This window comes from Orcinus orca, chromosome 2 (assembly GCF_937001465.1).
Source record: "Orcinus orca chromosome 2, mOrcOrc1.1, whole genome shotgun sequence".
NCBI lineage: Eukaryota > Metazoa > Chordata > Mammalia > Artiodactyla > Delphinidae > Orcinus > Orcinus orca.
The window spans coordinates 192,186,899-192,204,244 of NC_064560.1; the positions used below are offsets into that span (position 1 = coordinate 192,186,899).

General features: G+C 40.0%; 1 protein-coding gene across 1 annotated transcript in view; it reads right to left on the reverse strand.

Annotated features, from left to right (window-relative positions):
• Nucleotides 1–4,069: 4,069 nt before the first annotated feature.
• DICER1 (dicer 1, ribonuclease III) overlaps nt 4,070–17,346 on the reverse strand; it is a 44,106-nt gene continuing 30,829 nt past the window's right edge. Inside the window, 5 exon segments of the mRNA XM_004262372.3 lie at nt 4,070–8,589; nt 8,941–9,016; nt 9,108–9,270; nt 11,750–12,018; nt 13,975–14,860. Of these exon segments, the coding sequence (XP_004262420.2) occupies nt 8,424–8,589; nt 8,941–9,016; nt 9,108–9,270; nt 11,750–12,018; nt 13,975–14,860 (1,560 nt within the window). The 3' untranslated portion in view covers nt 4,070–8,423.

The following is a 17,346-nucleotide window of genomic DNA, read 5'->3' on the forward strand; positions in this document are numbered from 1 at the left end:
AGCAAAAAGGGGAAAAAAGATCAGTTACAAGATCAGTGTCCATTCAAACCAGATCTTCAGGAAAAGCACAGGCTCTTCCACACATTTCTCGACTGGGTTTTCAGCTCTGCATGAACCAACTGTGTCCGATGGACCAGAAGACCCACTCTTCACCCCAGACTATGACACAATAGTCAGGAGGACCCAGGTCCCATTCCCCTCGGTGAAGACGTTGTGCAAAGCGGGGATTCTCCCCACTCTCTTCTCTGCTGCCTCCACCCTCAACCCTCTCCTGAGCCTGCCCTTACCTCTTGAAGGACCATTAACACCTGCAGATAGAGGGCACTCGGCACTGGGCTTGGCAGGGCACGTCTTCAAGTGTGTTGCTCAGGATGCTGGTACCTAAGATCGACTGGGAAGGGGTCTGTGGTCTAATAAGTTTGGGAAATGCAGCCCTCTCTCAGGCCCAAGGCACTTCAGCATAATAAAGGACCCGAAAAGCCCCGCAAAGAATCCTGTTCAACTATGTTTAACCCATAAATGCCCAAACTTAGCGAACCATGGAACGTTTTTTTTTGCCATATCACATCTATGAACATCCCTGGAATCTACTCAAGTCTCCATCTCAAAGGCAGATTTAGGCACTGATAGGAAAGTGGGGGTGGGTAGGGAGTGTTACGAATGAGAGGCAATGTTCAGAACAAAAAACCCAGGCAACACTCAGAACTAGAAAGAGGCTCATCAAAAATTATTCCCTAAAAATGTTAGAAAAACATTTCAAGACACCAATAGCACTCGGGTGCTGCTTCATCACCTGATAACTTCCTAGTTACAGATTCGAGGTTGTGCACACACCAACCACCACACCCGGTCACACAACCACGGAAAACTGGGAGGAGGTCACCAAGATCAGGGAACATCCCCTTCACTTTGCACAGCATAAACGCCATCATGTGCCACACTTCTGCTGCAAGGCTGTGTGTGTGTGTGTGTGTGTGCGCGCGCGTGTGCATGCACGCGTGTCTGTACGCGTGCGTGAAAGAACACACACTTTGGACTGCAGCCCAACTTCACTCACTCATTTTGGTCCTGTTATAATGGCACCTTACAGCATAACGGGAGTGGCTTTACTGAGGTAAAAGGGCTTTCCTTTCTTTTCAAAATACAGTGAATGCAAAAGCAGGAGGGAAAAAAGCAGAGAGGTTAAAATAAACGCTTATTTCTTGTTGGACCAGGAAGAGTGTTATTTAAAACGGGGAACCAATGGCTTCTCTTACCAAGACTACTGGCCTCATGCACAGCCCTTAAACAGCCGCTGGGCACATCCCTAGGTTTTCAGACTAATGTGAGTTGGGTAACAGAGTAATGGTAGGTTTTAACTCGGGCTCTCTAACAAAGACCATGAATCTTCTCCTCAGGAGCTACTAGGGTTACATACAAAACAAAGAAACAAATCCCACAATTGCCGCCCATGTTCATTATGAGTCACCATCTGGTCTTCTTCTCAGTGTGAAAAATCTATGACACACACACACACACATTCACATGTTTTAATTTCACCTTTATCTTAAAGGAGCCACATAAATTAGGGACTTGTTGAATGACGGTTAAACACTCCTTTTGATTTAGGCAGATGGGTGTTCAAGGGCCAGCCCTGACTTGCTGTGACCTCAGGCAAGTTACTTCCCTTCTCTAGGCGTTTTTCCCATCTGTAAAATGGGGATTATAGTAACAATGAGCGTTCATTATGGGCTTAGGATGTGTGGGGCCCTGAGCCCAGCGTTTTACACGAACCCTCACTGAAGCCAAATGACTCTCCCTCATTGTAAAGGCAAGGACGTGGGGCTAAGGGTGGCTTAACAACTTGCCTGAAGTTGCACCGTGCCGGAAGCCAGACACTGTGACCCCAGTTCTCAGTGTGATGCACTACACTCTACGTCCCTCCAAAGGCTACCATTTCTGTAATCGTGGTGAGGAGTAAATGGCGTAAAATGTGTAAAACATTTAGGACAGATCAGGCACCTCGTACCCGTTCAATAAATCTTAGTTAGTATAGGTCCGAGAGCCCTTATTTGAAATCCTTGAGGCCAACGTGTCTTGCAATTCAGAATTCCTCAAGACAGAATTCTCAAGGGAGTAAAAAGGCAACCCACAGAATGGAAAAATGTATTTGTAAATCACGAACTTGATAAAGGTTTAATATCCAAAATATATAAAGAACTCCTTAAAACTCAACAACAAAAAACAACCCAACTCAAAAATGGGCAAAGGACTTGAAGAGTTATTTCTACAAAGACGTACACATGGCCAATGAGCACAAAACTCCAATAAGATACCAGCTCACACCCACCGGGAGAGCTATTATCCAAAATAAAAATAAAGAGCTGGTGAGGATGTGGAGAGAAACTGGGATCCTTGTGCACTGGTGGCGAGAATGTAAAATGGTGCAACGCTGTGAAAACAGTAGGGAAGCTTCTCAAAACATCAAACAGAGAATTGACCCTGTGATCTACAATTCCATTCCTGGATACATACGCTAAAGAAACGAAAGCAGGGATTCAAACAGGTAAATGTACACCAACGTTCACGGCAGCAATATTCACAACAGCCAAAAAGTGAAAGCAACCCAACGCCCATCGGCACATGAACGGATAAACAAAATGTGGTCTAGATAATATACATACAACGAAAGGTTACTCGGCCCTAGAGAGGAAGGAAATTCTGACACACGCTACAACACGGCTGGACGCTAACAAACAAGCCAGACGCCAAGGGACAAACACTGTCTGATTCCACTTACCTGTAAGTAGCTAAAATAGTCAAATTCAGAGACAGAAAGCAGAATGGTGGATACCAGGACTGGGGGACGGAGCAGATGGGAGTTAGCGTTTAACGGGGACAGGGTTTCAGTTTGGGATGAAGAAAAGTTCTGGAACTAGATGGTGGTGATGGTTGCAGAACAATGTGAATGTACCTAATGCCATTAAACTCTACAATTAAAAATGGCTCTGTGGTGAGTTTTATGTATAATTTACCACAAAAAGAAAAAGGAGAAATAAAAAAGATCTATGAGTTGTTCCCACATGGCCTTGCACACAGGTCGGGAACGCTCCTGGCCGCGCGTCTACCGTGAGGGCACTCCCTGGCCCCTGGTGTCTCTGCGGGGATCACAACTCAGTCCACGCCTAAGCGGGCTGCACCCAGCACCCACCATTCCATCCAATACCTACATTATACACTTACGGATCCACAAAAAGAAACAAGCTCACTTCCATCTGGACTCTTTTCATGCACATCACAACCTGCAAGCTGATGTGCCTGGCCTGGCCTGGCCTGGCTGTGTTCCCTGTTCCAGCCACAGGAAGGCAGGGCGAGGCGGCGGGAAAGGGCTGTGGCTCCCAGGCTTGGCCTGAACCACGCAGTGAATTCTGGGCAGTAACACCAACGAACGCAAGTACGTAGAACTCAACCAAATTCCTCAGGATTAAAATACGTATACTTTTTTCTCCTTCAGTTTCGAGAAGTCAGAGTGAGGGGAAAGGAAGAGATTAATTTAAACTCTTATAAAGGAAAACTGAATTTTTTTTCTCATTCTAAGAAACTTATACTTACCATCTTGTTCCTACGACAAAGGCATTCCTTTTAGTGCTTGGTTTACTGAGTTACAGAAAGGTTACGTCAAAGCTTGAAATAACGGAATTCTTTCTTAACCAATACTATATTGGAAGTGGGTCCTAAAAACCTGGAAGCCGAACATTCTGTCCACTTGACTTCAGAATAACCAAATTCCCTTAAGGAATGTGTCAAATGTGTCACAAATAATCCAGGACCTGGAAAACATCAGTCAATGTGGCAGAATTTCAGGCAAACACACTGGTATTATTTAAATCAGAAAAAGAACAAGGCAATTGTTAGTAGATAACTCCACCAGTAGATGGGAAGCATAACTTGGTAAACAACGTTTTATCATATTAAAGTATGCGTTTTCAGATGACCATGGAATTAAAACACTTTAAAGACATTTCTGCTACAACTATTTAAACTTGATCTGAATCAAAACAAGAAAAGAAAAAGACAAAAGGACACAAAGTGAACTGACCATAACTTTATTGGAGATTTACTTGGCTACAATTATTACAAAAAAAAAACGACTAAAGGTAATTGTGACCCATAAGGTGCAGACTGCGAACTTCTGCAGCATGATTACTGTACGAATGAATGACATCATGTTCCTTAAAAACAGCTGCAGCACGTGATGGTAAATATTGTTTTGTCAATCAAATTATATATGTGTTAGTTTTACTTGATTTTAGTCATTTTCCTTCACTCTATTTACAGCAGAAAAGCCAGAAATTTCACTTCCTGTTCACCTTTGCGTTTTTGCTATGTAACCTGCTGCTGCAGTGAATTCTGAGTGCATCTATAAAATTTAAATTGTGGGTGATGTCCAAATAAAAATGGACTAGAGAAAAAAAAACAATTAACGATTAAAATATATTTACAAGTTAGCTTCAAAAGATCATTTTCACTGCTAGTGGAAAATACAATAGTCTCAATGCAAATTCCCTAGATATTGCTACTGGCGAATCCAACAACTTTTAAAATCATTTCAATATTCTTGGTCTTAAACATATCTTAAAAACTTCTCATGTATAATATAAAATAAAGAAATTTATTTGGAAATAATTAAGTTCCTGAAAAGTAATCAGTGGTTGAAAAAATATACCTATTTAAATGTAATTAAAATAACCATATAGGTAATAAACAAGACATGAGTTTCAATTCCGCAGCTAACACAAACTGGTTCGGGGCACTAAAAGAACTTCAGATGCAGTCGAAATGAAGACATCAAGGTCTCCGTTTGGTGGCTTAAATTTTGTGTAAAAGGATTAGACACCCTAACAGAGGAAGACAGAAAGTTTTAAATCAACTGGGCCTTAAGACTGAACTGTGGTAGGTCTGGGTCTCGATTAGTCTCTGCACTCTGCAGTTACACAGGCTGATGTCAGGTAATGACTAAAAGAGCCGACTGCTGGGTGAATAATTGTATTTATGAACTGAACCAACAGAACCAAAGTAGCCTCCAGTCTCTTACTATTCAGGCAGGGCAATTTGAATCTTTCTGAGGGCAAGCTATTATTAAGAGAGGAAAAATATTAGTATTTCAAAAGATAATTACAGGAGTGTTAGAGGTCATTCTAAATTTAATCACTTCACATAATGTAAAAGAGAAAAGAAAAAAAAAGTAACAAACATCTTTAAAACATAATTAAGAGTTCAGTTAACAAATCTTCGTCATACTTTCACAAACAGTAAAAATGCCACAGACAAAAATGACCTATTTAAGTTGTGCAAGTATATGACACATTGCAGGCATTATAATTATCTTTTTCAAATTCGGTAAATCAAAACAGCAGCGAGGCCAAACCACATTTTTTCCTCTCAGTTAAGCATATTTTCCTTGAAATGAGGTAAAGCATGGTACCAAGTGCAATGCTTATCTGTGCTACATGAACAGAACAGAGGGGAAAAAAGCTATTACAAAACGCAGCATAGTCAGGACTGCTGAAAGTGTATTATAAAAAAAAAAAAAAATCAAAAAACATTTACAATGAAGGTTCATGCCAACTAACCTCCACACAATCATCGTAAGGAATTTCTGCAGTTGCTTTTCAAAACGCGCCTGCCCAGTCCTTCCCGCATGTGCTGGCCGCACAACCACACCAGGGGGGTTTCCAAATCACACTCAGTCTCACATGGCAATCACAGGAACAAAAGGATGACAGACAAGGTGGTAAAGTGGAGCAACAAGAGTGATTTTTTTTTCCTTAATTAATGGATGGGAAACATTTCAATAAACGAAACTAGGGGAAAGTTTACAGCATTAAAAATCAGCAGCACAAAAGCGTTCATAACCATTCCATACGTCTAACTCATAGTTTTTATTTTTTAACTTAGTAACCAGGGGATCACAGATTGCTTCAAAGCGTGAGTCACAATTAAAATCAGCTATTGTCCTCCAACCAAAAAAATAAAAAAAGCAATAGCTGAAGTTTGCTGTTGATAAAAACATTTTGAATGGTAGCAGGAAATTTGAACCCCTGAGACTGTGTGACCTAATCTCATCCAAGTCTGAACTTTTTAGTATTAACAAAAAATACTCGTCTTAAGGTTACAAAATATATTGAGGCATTTTTCTCCCCACGGGCATTGTAACTGTGAAACAATCTGATTTTGGTGCCAGGAGGCCAGTGAATCCCTTAACACTGGGACTAGTGCATTAGACACAATGCAAGGCCCTTAAGCTCCTGGCATCAGGTAGTTTATAAATTATCAAGAGATTTGTGATACAACTTTATCACGAATCACCCTCAAAAGTGAAATTCACATCCAGCCTTACTTGTTAATTGTATACATTTACAGTTACATAATCCAACAATTGCTTGGTTTTAAATTGCCAGGAGATCTTACATGGAGGTTTCTTAAAAAAAAAAACAAATAGAAATCTAAGGTTCCAAATCAGAATTAAATATTTTAAAAACATGTCCACCCAAACTGATTTGCTCTCAAGCTCATTTAATAATTTAGATCTCAACTGAAGTTTAAGATTGGAGACAACAAATCACACTGGAGAAGCTTAACGTCCCCTTCACTCAGGTCTCCTTAGAAAGCAGAGCTGACAGTTTTCTGTGTGCACACGCACAGAGGTGTTTCTCCGGGGGTAGGTGGTGCAGATAAAGCAAGAAGTACAGTATTCAACTGCAATTTAAAACATAAATGCAGCATTGCATGAGGCATCACGTTCACAATGATGTGCTGGAAATTATTTAGACACCTCTGCTCAGCTTCTTGAATTTCAAGCATAAATAATGGGGCAAATTGCAGCAAAACTCTACTGGTATGTTGGTGGGAGTGCAAGACCGACCCACAGCTTTTAAAAAGGTAAATTAAGAGGTATTATAGTTACAGTGCAAAAAAAAAAAAAAATTAAAATTTCAAGCATAATACATAAACATAGCACCAAACAGGGGAAAAAATGCATGCAAAAGAACTGAGGTATTTAAATGAAGAGTGCCTACAAGTCTAATTAAAGAAACTTAGGCAAATGCCTAAAAATGCCTTTTTTCTTCCTTTTCCAAAGATGGAAACAATGAGCTAGTTTGTCTAAATTAATGGCCTAAATCACAGATGTATCAAAATTACGGCAGTTTATCGCAAACGTTAAACTTTCGTGGCATTGACAGCACAGCTTTGGTAGGTGAAATACGCATGCAACACTCTGAAAAGTACAGTAAGAAATGTATGTGAGAAGACTAAGGGTAAGGTGCTCTGTTTTGCTTCTTTAAATAAGTAACCAATCCATTATAAAATCTGCAGCATATTTTAGGTGTGATATGTCTAAAGTTTATTTTGTTAGAGCAACAGCCTACAGGGCAAAATTATTTGCCACAAACAATTTCCATCAGCGGAACTACCTAGCAGGAGGTTTTCAGTAAAATTGGGTATTTAGCCAACGATTATTTTTATGATGGTATTTTAAAAACTCCATAGACTACCTATTCTGGTTTTGAAAATGTCTTCAGTACACATATGACAGAAATTCTCATATAATCCCGTCATAAGTTAGGTTACAACTATACTAGTGAGTTGTAAGTATCACGCTGTCTCAAGGTCTAATGCATAATAACACAACGAAGGGAATGTAAAACAGTTTGTTCCAAAAAGATCAGAAATGAAAGAATATCCATGAGGGTTTTACTCTTAAGGCAAGAACCTCTTTTATGCAAGACAACATGGCATGAGAAAACTAAAATGTGATTTGCCAACATGCCAGCCAATGTTAATTAAAAATCTGTCCCTTACTATTAAGTGCAACAGCGACCAGGAAACATCATCTTACACGCTATAACGTGGAAAGGAAAGACAACACTGGCACACTTCTCTCGCAAACTGCATCGCTCTACTCAGCTTATCAACTACGCAGGACTGGCACTGCCACACACACCGTCGGGTGTCAAGAGCTCTCAACAGAACCCTGGGGGCTATTCCAGGTTTAAGCTCCTTGGCCTCCGAACTCTAAGCAAAGCTGACAGAATTAAACTAAAACGAAACAAAACAAAACAAAAACTCTCAATAATTTCTTTGAACACTTGCTAAATGTCATCAGTAAAGCACTCTTGTGATTTAAACAAAGCAGAAGTGAGGAAAGAAGACAAGATTGTGTTTGCGCAAAAAACTAAAACTACAGTTAGTTCCAAAATTTTTATACATGTGTTAAATGTTTTATTCTGTAACCTATCTTGTTATCAAACAAACTTTAAATTCTGCCTTCAATTCGTTCCACTCACTATCAGTTTTAAATCATCCTTTTCAACTTAAATATTTTCCACCTTAATTCTGCTTTTTTTTGCTTTTTTTTTTTTTTTTAATTTTAAAAAGGGGTTTCAGCTGTTGGGAACCTGAGGTTGATTAGCTTTGAGGCTTCGTAGGGCTCTTCTTGCCGCTGCAGATTTGGCAATCCTGTAACTTCGGCCAACACCTTTGAATTTCCCCTTTCCTACTACTTCCACGGTGACTCTGACCTTGCCATCGTAAGTTCTCTCAGCCGGGCTGTAACAAAGCCAAACAGCTTGAATTAGAAGTCAGAAGTATTTATTATTATAGTCAGTCAGCACCAAGTATGTACTCTCAGGCTGAGAGTCCCCGATACAAGCTGACACCACACGAAGGAAACATGCGTTATGACTGCTACATACTACCGACAGACAGGGCTGCAGCTCTTTCTCTCACTCAGCGTTACTTTACAAAACAAAAAGAAGTCAATCGGGCTACAAACAGCAACTGCACAAGAGCATGTCCCAGGGTAAATATTTTTCAAAATCATTCGCATATGGCATCTTCGAGAACTCTTCCCCCTTGTTTTTCAGTAATTTAACTGTTTCCACGCATATTTTTGCTTACCTAAATTTGGCGGTTTCTGGTTCCATTTCAAGCAATTCTCGCACAGGGGAACGGGGCACATTTGCAGAAAATTTTTCTGTAATCAAAATGAAAGAATAATGTGATTAGTACCCTTGAAGTTGTTTTTAATTGTGATTCTGCCTCTCTCGAAGGGGAGCCAACTGTACCTATCAGCGGCCGCATCATAGGATAGTACACCTGCCAAACCATCTCCAGCGACATCCCGCTATCCATGTAAATGGCACCAGCAAGCGACTCGAAAATATCCCCCATGGCCTTTGGAACTTCAATATCCTCTTCCTTCTCTTCATCCTCCTCAGATCTCCTAAGCTATTATAGGGAGAAAAGTGACTCGTAAGCAAAAAGGCCGCTTTGAAAGGCAGTCTACAGAGATGTGTTTCTTTTCTTGGATATGACTCTTACTACATCTTTAACGAGGGTAACAACATCAAACATTTATGACATGCCAATTACACCGTTAATAGGTTCTTCACAAACGTTACCTTACCTTAAAAAAAAAAAAAAGAAAAAGAAAAAAAGCCCTTCCCTAGTTAGTATTCTATAGTCAACAAAGGAAAAAAGATTACTTCCAAATAAAAACAAAAACAATCCTAACACAAACTGGAAATAGGCAATAAATTGATGGAAAAAATTTTCATATTTCACTCATAATCACAGAACTGCACACGGAAACAGGTCTAGCCCCTGGCGGCTTGGCAAGGGGCAGGCAGAAGACTCATCGGTGCAGCGCAAGCAAGGGTGTACGCTGCCTTGGGGAGTGGAAACTGCCACTTCTTTGACAGGGAAATTCTATTTGGAAGATATTTTCCTCCAAGCTCCCCTTTTATTAAACCACTTAATAAATGTTCACTATGACAGGGAACCTGACACACAGTAGGTATTCAGATTAATAGAATAAAAACTCACATACGTATCAAACGCCTTTTAAAAGTTCATAATTCTTTGATGTGGCAATTCCGTCTCTAGGAATTCATCTTAAGGAGGTAACTGGATATTTAAGTATATTTACCGCATCCACGTTTATTACAAACCCTAACAAAAAATACCTTAACCACCCAGTCGCAAAGGATTGTTTAAACACATTACATTATAGCCATATACTCACTAGCGTGCAGCTACTGAAAGTTGTAATCCCAATTATTAATGATCGGGGAAAGTCATCCACAATATATTAAGTGAAAAGAATAGGGTATGGTACACTATGCATGCTATAATTTCATTTTATATCGTACATAACTTTATGTCTATGTACATTAGGAATAAGACATCAGAAAATGTTAATTTCGGTTATTTGTATTTTCTAAAATACACACACATTACTTGTGAAAGAGAAATAAAAAGAAGAGGGGATAGTAATTTCTAAATGGATGGTTTAGCCACACAAAGTTCTATATAATAGATGCTGACTACTGGAAAAAATAAGATACTTACTGTTGTAGATGGGAATTTTTAAACTTATCAAGTTTAATTCTCTCCTTTTACAAATGAGGAAACTGGGGCCCAGAGAGGTGGAGAGACTTTCTCAAGATCAAACAGTAAGTTAGAGAAGCCAGACCATGACATTCCCAATCAGTTTTTGTAACTTCTATACATATGTTTATATAAATGAAGGGAAGGAAAAGAATGAACAAAAACTAACAAAGCCAGTATGTCCAACTGTCATCAAAAGAGAACTTTGGGTTTAGCTAATTCCTCAACTTCTAAGCTTAAATATTTCTACAGAATGAGACTAGAAATAATATTGAATATATCTGAGATGGTTCTAATTCCTGGTCTCACCGCTAGCTGTGCTCCAACTCAGACCATTAATCTTGGAAGAGTGTGCAAGGGTGAAAGGGGAGAGGAAGGGCACTGCCTACTGATTCCCCTTCAGCACATCCTCCATCCCGTTCACCATGCTTGACCCTTCTGCCCCGTGGCTACACCTCAAAACCCAGGCTCTTCATTTCTCTCACAGGAGGCCAAGGAAATGCACTGCTCCCTAAGGACGGTTTGTGCGATTAAAAAACAGGAAGGTACAAATTAAAGAAAGAGTAATTAAAATGGCTACCAGAGTTATGAATGAATTCCATGACTTATAAGAAATCTACAGAAGGAAGAACAAAGGAATCAGAATGAGGAGAAGAAGAAATGCAAGTGCTCTCCTGGGTACCCAGGTATGTGGATGGATGTTAGCGAAGGATTAGAGGAGATTGGAAAGATCTCAGCAAAATCCTTTCCTACAAAATTTCAAAATAGTTCACAAACACATTAGAATTAGCTCCATCACCAAAGAACCTTTGGCTGAACTTACAGCAGAAACCTCTCAAATTCCAGTCCCTAAAAATTTAGAAGTTTGGTTTTTAAATGAGATTTTCCCATTTCAAGTAGAAGCAGAACATACATTTGTGATGCTTACCTGAGATATTAGCAAATACTCCTGACCTATTTTAAACAGAAAGAAAGACAGAACCAGCCACGCCGAGCTCTCACTGAGGTTAAAGCTTCTCTGGGGGCAGGGGGAGGGCTGCACCTCTCTGGCGTGCCTAAACGCCTGGAGCCCGGATCAAGGACTGGGGGTGGTGAAGCAGCTCCCTCTCCTCGCCAGAACGACCACAGTATGAGTGGTCAAGTTGAAAAGGCCTCCCCCTGAAGACTGAGACCCATTCACTTCTCCCTGGAAAACGCAGAGCGTGCTGGGGACCACAACCCTGGCCTTCGGCTGGCTCTCTAGACAGCTCTGTCGAGAACCCTAGTCGGAAGGCTTATTTTAAACACTGACTTCAACATATCTTAAAATGGCACTAACCTCAGAATCCATCCCTTGCATTTCATTCTTCTCGAGCTGAAACTGCACAAAATCATCGATGACGTGGAAGAGCTCAGGAGAAACTGCTTTAAAGTACTTGTGGTAGTCATACTTCACAGCCAATGATGCAAAGATGGTGTTGTTGACCAGAGCCGAGCGCAGGTCAGTCAGGACCCCTGGGGAGTGCTGCCGTGGGTCTTCATAAAGGTGCTTGGTTATGAGGTAGTCCAAAATCGCATCTCCCAGGAATTCTAAGCGCTGGTAACAATCTGAGGGAAGATCCAAAGTGAAGCCCTGAGCTCCGGCAAAAACGTTTCCACAATTTTCAAATAATAACTCAGATAAAGAACTGATCCCCCAGACACACTGAAAAGACTTTTATTGGGATTCATTTTCATATATATTCTTCAGTGACAAAATTATTTGACATCATACGGAAGCCTCTGGAAATTAAATTCTAATGACAAATTAAGCATATTTCTTACATAGAAATTGGGGTCATAAAATTTTTAAGTGGCCAAAAGACTAATGCTCGTTAAGAAAAAAGCATTTCCCAAGTGACATCATCATCACTCGACCCTTTTCCTTCGGCACTGTGCTGGCCAGGCAGGTGCTGGGGCACCTTTCTAAAGGCTCCATCACACATCGTCACCTAGCAACGAACGCCGGACCCTGCACATAGTCCTGCCCCACACTCTGCTGTCACCCCTGCACACTGTCCACTCACACTCTGGAAAGTGTGGGAGTGATACCATGCCTCGCCACTCCTGGGTTACATTTGCTACACAAGATGACAGTACAAGACAGTTTTCTTCTCAACTTGAATGAAAAATGTTGAATTTCACACAAACCAAGAGGCTGAGAAAGGAGAGTCGTGGAGGCGAGCAAAGACCTTAAGCAAAAATGATCAATGTCAAAATGTGAGAAGTTATCGACACTGATCAACACCTCTATCATCTCGCAGTGATTAAAAAGAAGCTGTTCAGGTGAGATGAACTGGGAGATTGGGACTGACACATATACACTATTGATACTGCTATAAACATAGATAACTAGTGAGAACACACTGCATAGCACAGGGAACTCTACTCAATGCACTGTGGTGACCTAAACGGGAAGGAAGTCCAAAAAAGAGGGGAGATACACACATTTGTGTGTGTGTGTGTGTGTGTGTGTGTATAGCTGATTCATTTTGCTGCACAGTAGAAAGTAATACAGCATCGTAAAGCAATAAAAATTAAAAAAAAAAAAAGAAGCCGTTCAACTGTGGAAACTGAGGCGGGAACAGAGATAGTGAGCTGCCCCCGCACAGCCGATGAGCTCAGAAGCAGGGCCCGAGGCAGACTAGAACCCAGGGCTCCTGCCAGTACAGCATGGTAGAAAAGGAGGCCTCGTTTCTTCTCCACAAAGAAAAACAGGTTTTAGTTTCACCAGCCTTTCTAGTCCAGAGTCAGATAATTTTTCACTTTTGGTTTTACATTTTTCTGATCATCTTAACCTACACTGTTTTTCTTATACAAACTTTATACTCGGCTTTGGTTTTCTGAATTCAAGCGCTTATTACTCTGACACAGAGAAAAAATGCAGACTTTAGCTGTTTCGAAACCTGAAGCCGATCTTGGTTTTAGGCGCCTATTCTCCCTTCTAATCGAATGGATTGGGAGCCTATTAAATAAAGGAGGAAAAAAAACACGGAGCACAGCGCAAAGCAGAAGGTGACAGCAGAGTCAGAGCAATGAAACCTTCCTGTGAAAGAGTTTCTTTTAATCGGTTCATCTTTAGATTTTAAAAGACCTTAAAGGGAGGGGACTTTTTGTTCAGGAAGAACAATAAAAAGATATGGAAAGACATCCAGAATATACGAATAAATTATTCAAGAACCAAAAGCAGCAGTGACCGGGCATCAGAAGGACAAGGGGGGGGAGCATAAAATGGCAAAAACACACCGAAATACTAAGGCCCGAACCTGTCTAATTATGCTGCATATCAATGACAGAGACACGAGGAGCTAAGATAGCTCTGCTCCCAGCTGTCAAAGGTAAGGAACAGTACATGGTCCCAAAAAGAAAGGCTTCTTTCACTTTCTTGTGCTTCCTCCCCCCACCGTGCACACTAAACTCTAATGTACATGCACAGATTATTCTTTTTACATTATTCTACAGAACAACTCCATTAACACAAGGTCTCATTTTCAGAGCAGTGAGCTCTGGTCTGGGGCTCCTTACCAGTGATAGTGTTGTAGTGGTAGGAGGCGTGTGTAAAAGCCTGTAGTAGGTAAGCCTTATTCTTGAATCTGTAGTTGATTTTCTTTTCGAAATTTTCAAACCCCGAGATAAGGTGACTCAGTGTCCTATCTGCATCTGGGTGATCAAACATGCACCTCGGTGGGATCTCCAAACACCCATACTCCACGTCTTTCAACACGGAGGAGCGGGGGCCAGCTCCAGAGGCAGCAGCGCGGCTCCCTGAAAGGTTCTTTTGTTGGCTGGTGAAATTCTCCCTGGTCGGGCACATGGCCTTTTCCCGATCAGTCCTCTTAATTACCGGGAGCACCTTCAGCCCCAGCGAACAGAGGAAAAGCTGAGCAGCCCTCTCGCCACAGCTGGTTAAATAGCAGCCCAGCAGGGCTTCCACACAGTCGGCTATGCTTTTGTCAGCAATGCACTGCTCGGTGTGCAGGTCGTAAGAAATGGACTGTTTCCCTGTGTCAACACCACAGTTTTCTTCTGATGGATTCCAGAACCCCACCACAAAGTCATCCTCTTCAACAGCTTTGCTAGGATCCAGATAGCACATTGCATCCCAAGAGCTATAGTCAAAATCCTCAAAATCTGATGAAAATGGTATACTACCTAAGGAGGATTTTTTGGGCATTTTCCATTCATAGGCGGAATCAGTGGCTGAAAAAGCAGAAAGCGAGATTTTCTTGACAAAAGCTCCGGATCCCATCAGCATGCTATCTATGAACTTGATGTGCTCCTGGTCGTACTCCAGGAAGTCCTCCTCGTCGTCGGCGTCCTCCTTCGGAGCCCCCCACGTCAGGCCCCCCCCCTCCTCCTCCTCTTCGAAGTCATCGTCCAGCTTGCCATTAGCCAACATGCAGTCTTTTGTCTGCAAGAGGGAGAATGGGGAAGGAGGGGAGACATAGCTGCTGTTTTTAAAAGGGCTTGAGACTCAATAAAAGCAAGGGTTATGGATAATTTCAAATGACAACCACAAATACTAAAAGGCAACTTTCAAATCATGGCCATTTGTTTTCAATTAACATAAAATAAGTTATTTAATCATATAAACAAAGTAAAACACGTTCTTTGAATGTTCATTTTCTGAGTTATAAAATGACCTTTATCCAGTATGAAGCTTTAAGTCAAGGATTTTATACATGGATATAAAGTTTAAAATTAAGCTCCACAAGGCAAAACTTCAGCTAAGAATTCTAACTGTAGCAGGAGACACAAGGAAAGCTCTCACATGCTGATCACAGAGAGCTTCAAGTTGGCTGACAAAGTTTTAAAATGTTTTTTAAAAGATTTTCAAATTAATAAAATTAAATTCCAGATGTAGAAAAAGCATTATCTTTGCAATTAAATAAGAGAATAATATGTAAACAGATAAAATTATTTTCTTTACAACATTAAAAATGTACAGTGGGGTTTCATAATAAAGTTTCGGTCCCTATTTCCACTTCAAAGCTCATTCGCTACAATGTAAAACTAAACTACTTTGCTTGGAAACTAAAAGTGATCACTGTGAACTAAGCTATGAATTTGAGAAATTATGCTTTTCCCTTTCGGTGAGCTAGAGTAATCAGGGTAACAGATTATAGCATAACTGACAAAAATAGAAGACAATTTAGACTAACATGAAACACAACAATCCAATTTCTGTCAGAAGATCTTTGCTAATTCCAATTTCTTTGGCAAAAGCTTATTTGTGAATGACAACCTTAATAATGGGCCAGGATTCAGTAATGATGTAACTTTTTTGCAATGCTAGAAAGATACCAAATTTCTGTTGTTCAATAAAAAAATAAATAAATAAACAAGACTACTTGGGGGGGAAAGGCGGGAGGGAGTGCTTCAATGAGGGTGTGCTTCAATTTCAATAGTGACAACTTTGCAGAGTATTCTGATAAAAAGGTTTTCAAACTTTGTCAACCATTTTTTTAAATGCTGCAAATATTCTCATTTTAAGCCAGACTCAAAAGAGATACAAACAGTGCATTTGTTTGAAAAGAAATAAGTGCAATGAGCCAAGCCATCCATATACCTACAACTATCTGTCTGTATATTTTAATTAAAAAGTTTACAAATTTTTTTCAAGAATAAGGAAGAAAACCAAAAAAAAAAAAAAAAACCTGAAACGGTGGACACCTCTAGGGACTATTACACTTTCCCAAGGTAACGTGAGATGTTTTTGACTAGCTGGTCCTTAGGAAACAAAGGCCAAATTGCAACTAAAAAAAAAAATAAATAAAGACTAAATAATATTTTTAATTTTAAAAAATCCTTATATATCTTTAGTAAGATGCTATCATAACCAGACACTGGCAAAACTCACAACAAGGGCTGGGTTTTATCAACAAATAAGCTGTGTAATCTTGGGCAAAGTTCATTAATGCCTTTGGGTTTTGGGGTTTTTTAATCTGCAAAATAGTGGGAGTCTGCCTCACTAAATGGTTTCCAAGAGCATTTCAAGCTCTCAAAGAAAACCCCCCAAAAAAACCAAAAAAAAACAAACACAAACAAACAAACAAAAAGCAAAACCACCAGCATGAAACTCCTTTTACAGTTCAAGTTCACTTTCCACCTGCGTTATTCCCACCTTCGGCGTCTGTGTGCAAAGCTTTCACTTAAACCTATCTGCTGAGGAGCAAGGCAGGTAGAACAGGAATGGATCCAGCATATGCTTTCCAATATCATATAATGGTCCATTTCAAGAAGCAGAAATTATTAAATGAAAATATAAACAGTATTTAATGTATTCTAAGAACCAAAGTGCCAGGTCATTTGAAATGTTAAGGAAAATAACTTCATGTTGTATCTTAAAATAAAAAAATTTTTTTTAATTAAAAGGACATGCTAACATCACCTCTATGCTAATTTTTTTTTTTTTTTTAATTTAAAGAACCAATGATACTATGAAACAGGATTTATAAGGCAGGATATGTGTTACTGGAATGTTTTCCAAAGAAATGCAATATTTCCTCTAAAGTTCTCAAAATCTTACACATGTTCCTCTAAGGTTCTATTTCTAAATTAATAACATATATAATTTTTCTAACCCAACTTGCATTAAAATATTCTCTTAATGCTTTTCCAGATAAATTCAATTTCTGTAGTAAGTCGAATACTGCACGAGTTAAAAATATACTCAATGAATAAGTAAAAATCAAAACAGAGTCACAGAGCATGCTACCTGGAAATGAAGTAACAACGAGCCAGTTTATCATTAGTGCAAAATAAATGCCTGAAAAATGAAACTGCCTGCGAGATGGCCTCCCAGCCAACCACACTGGACAGACTGCTTCCACAGCTCTCCGGCTCGCAAGGCCCTCCGAGGTGCCCTCTGGTGGCCTTCGAGACAGGACAAAATGA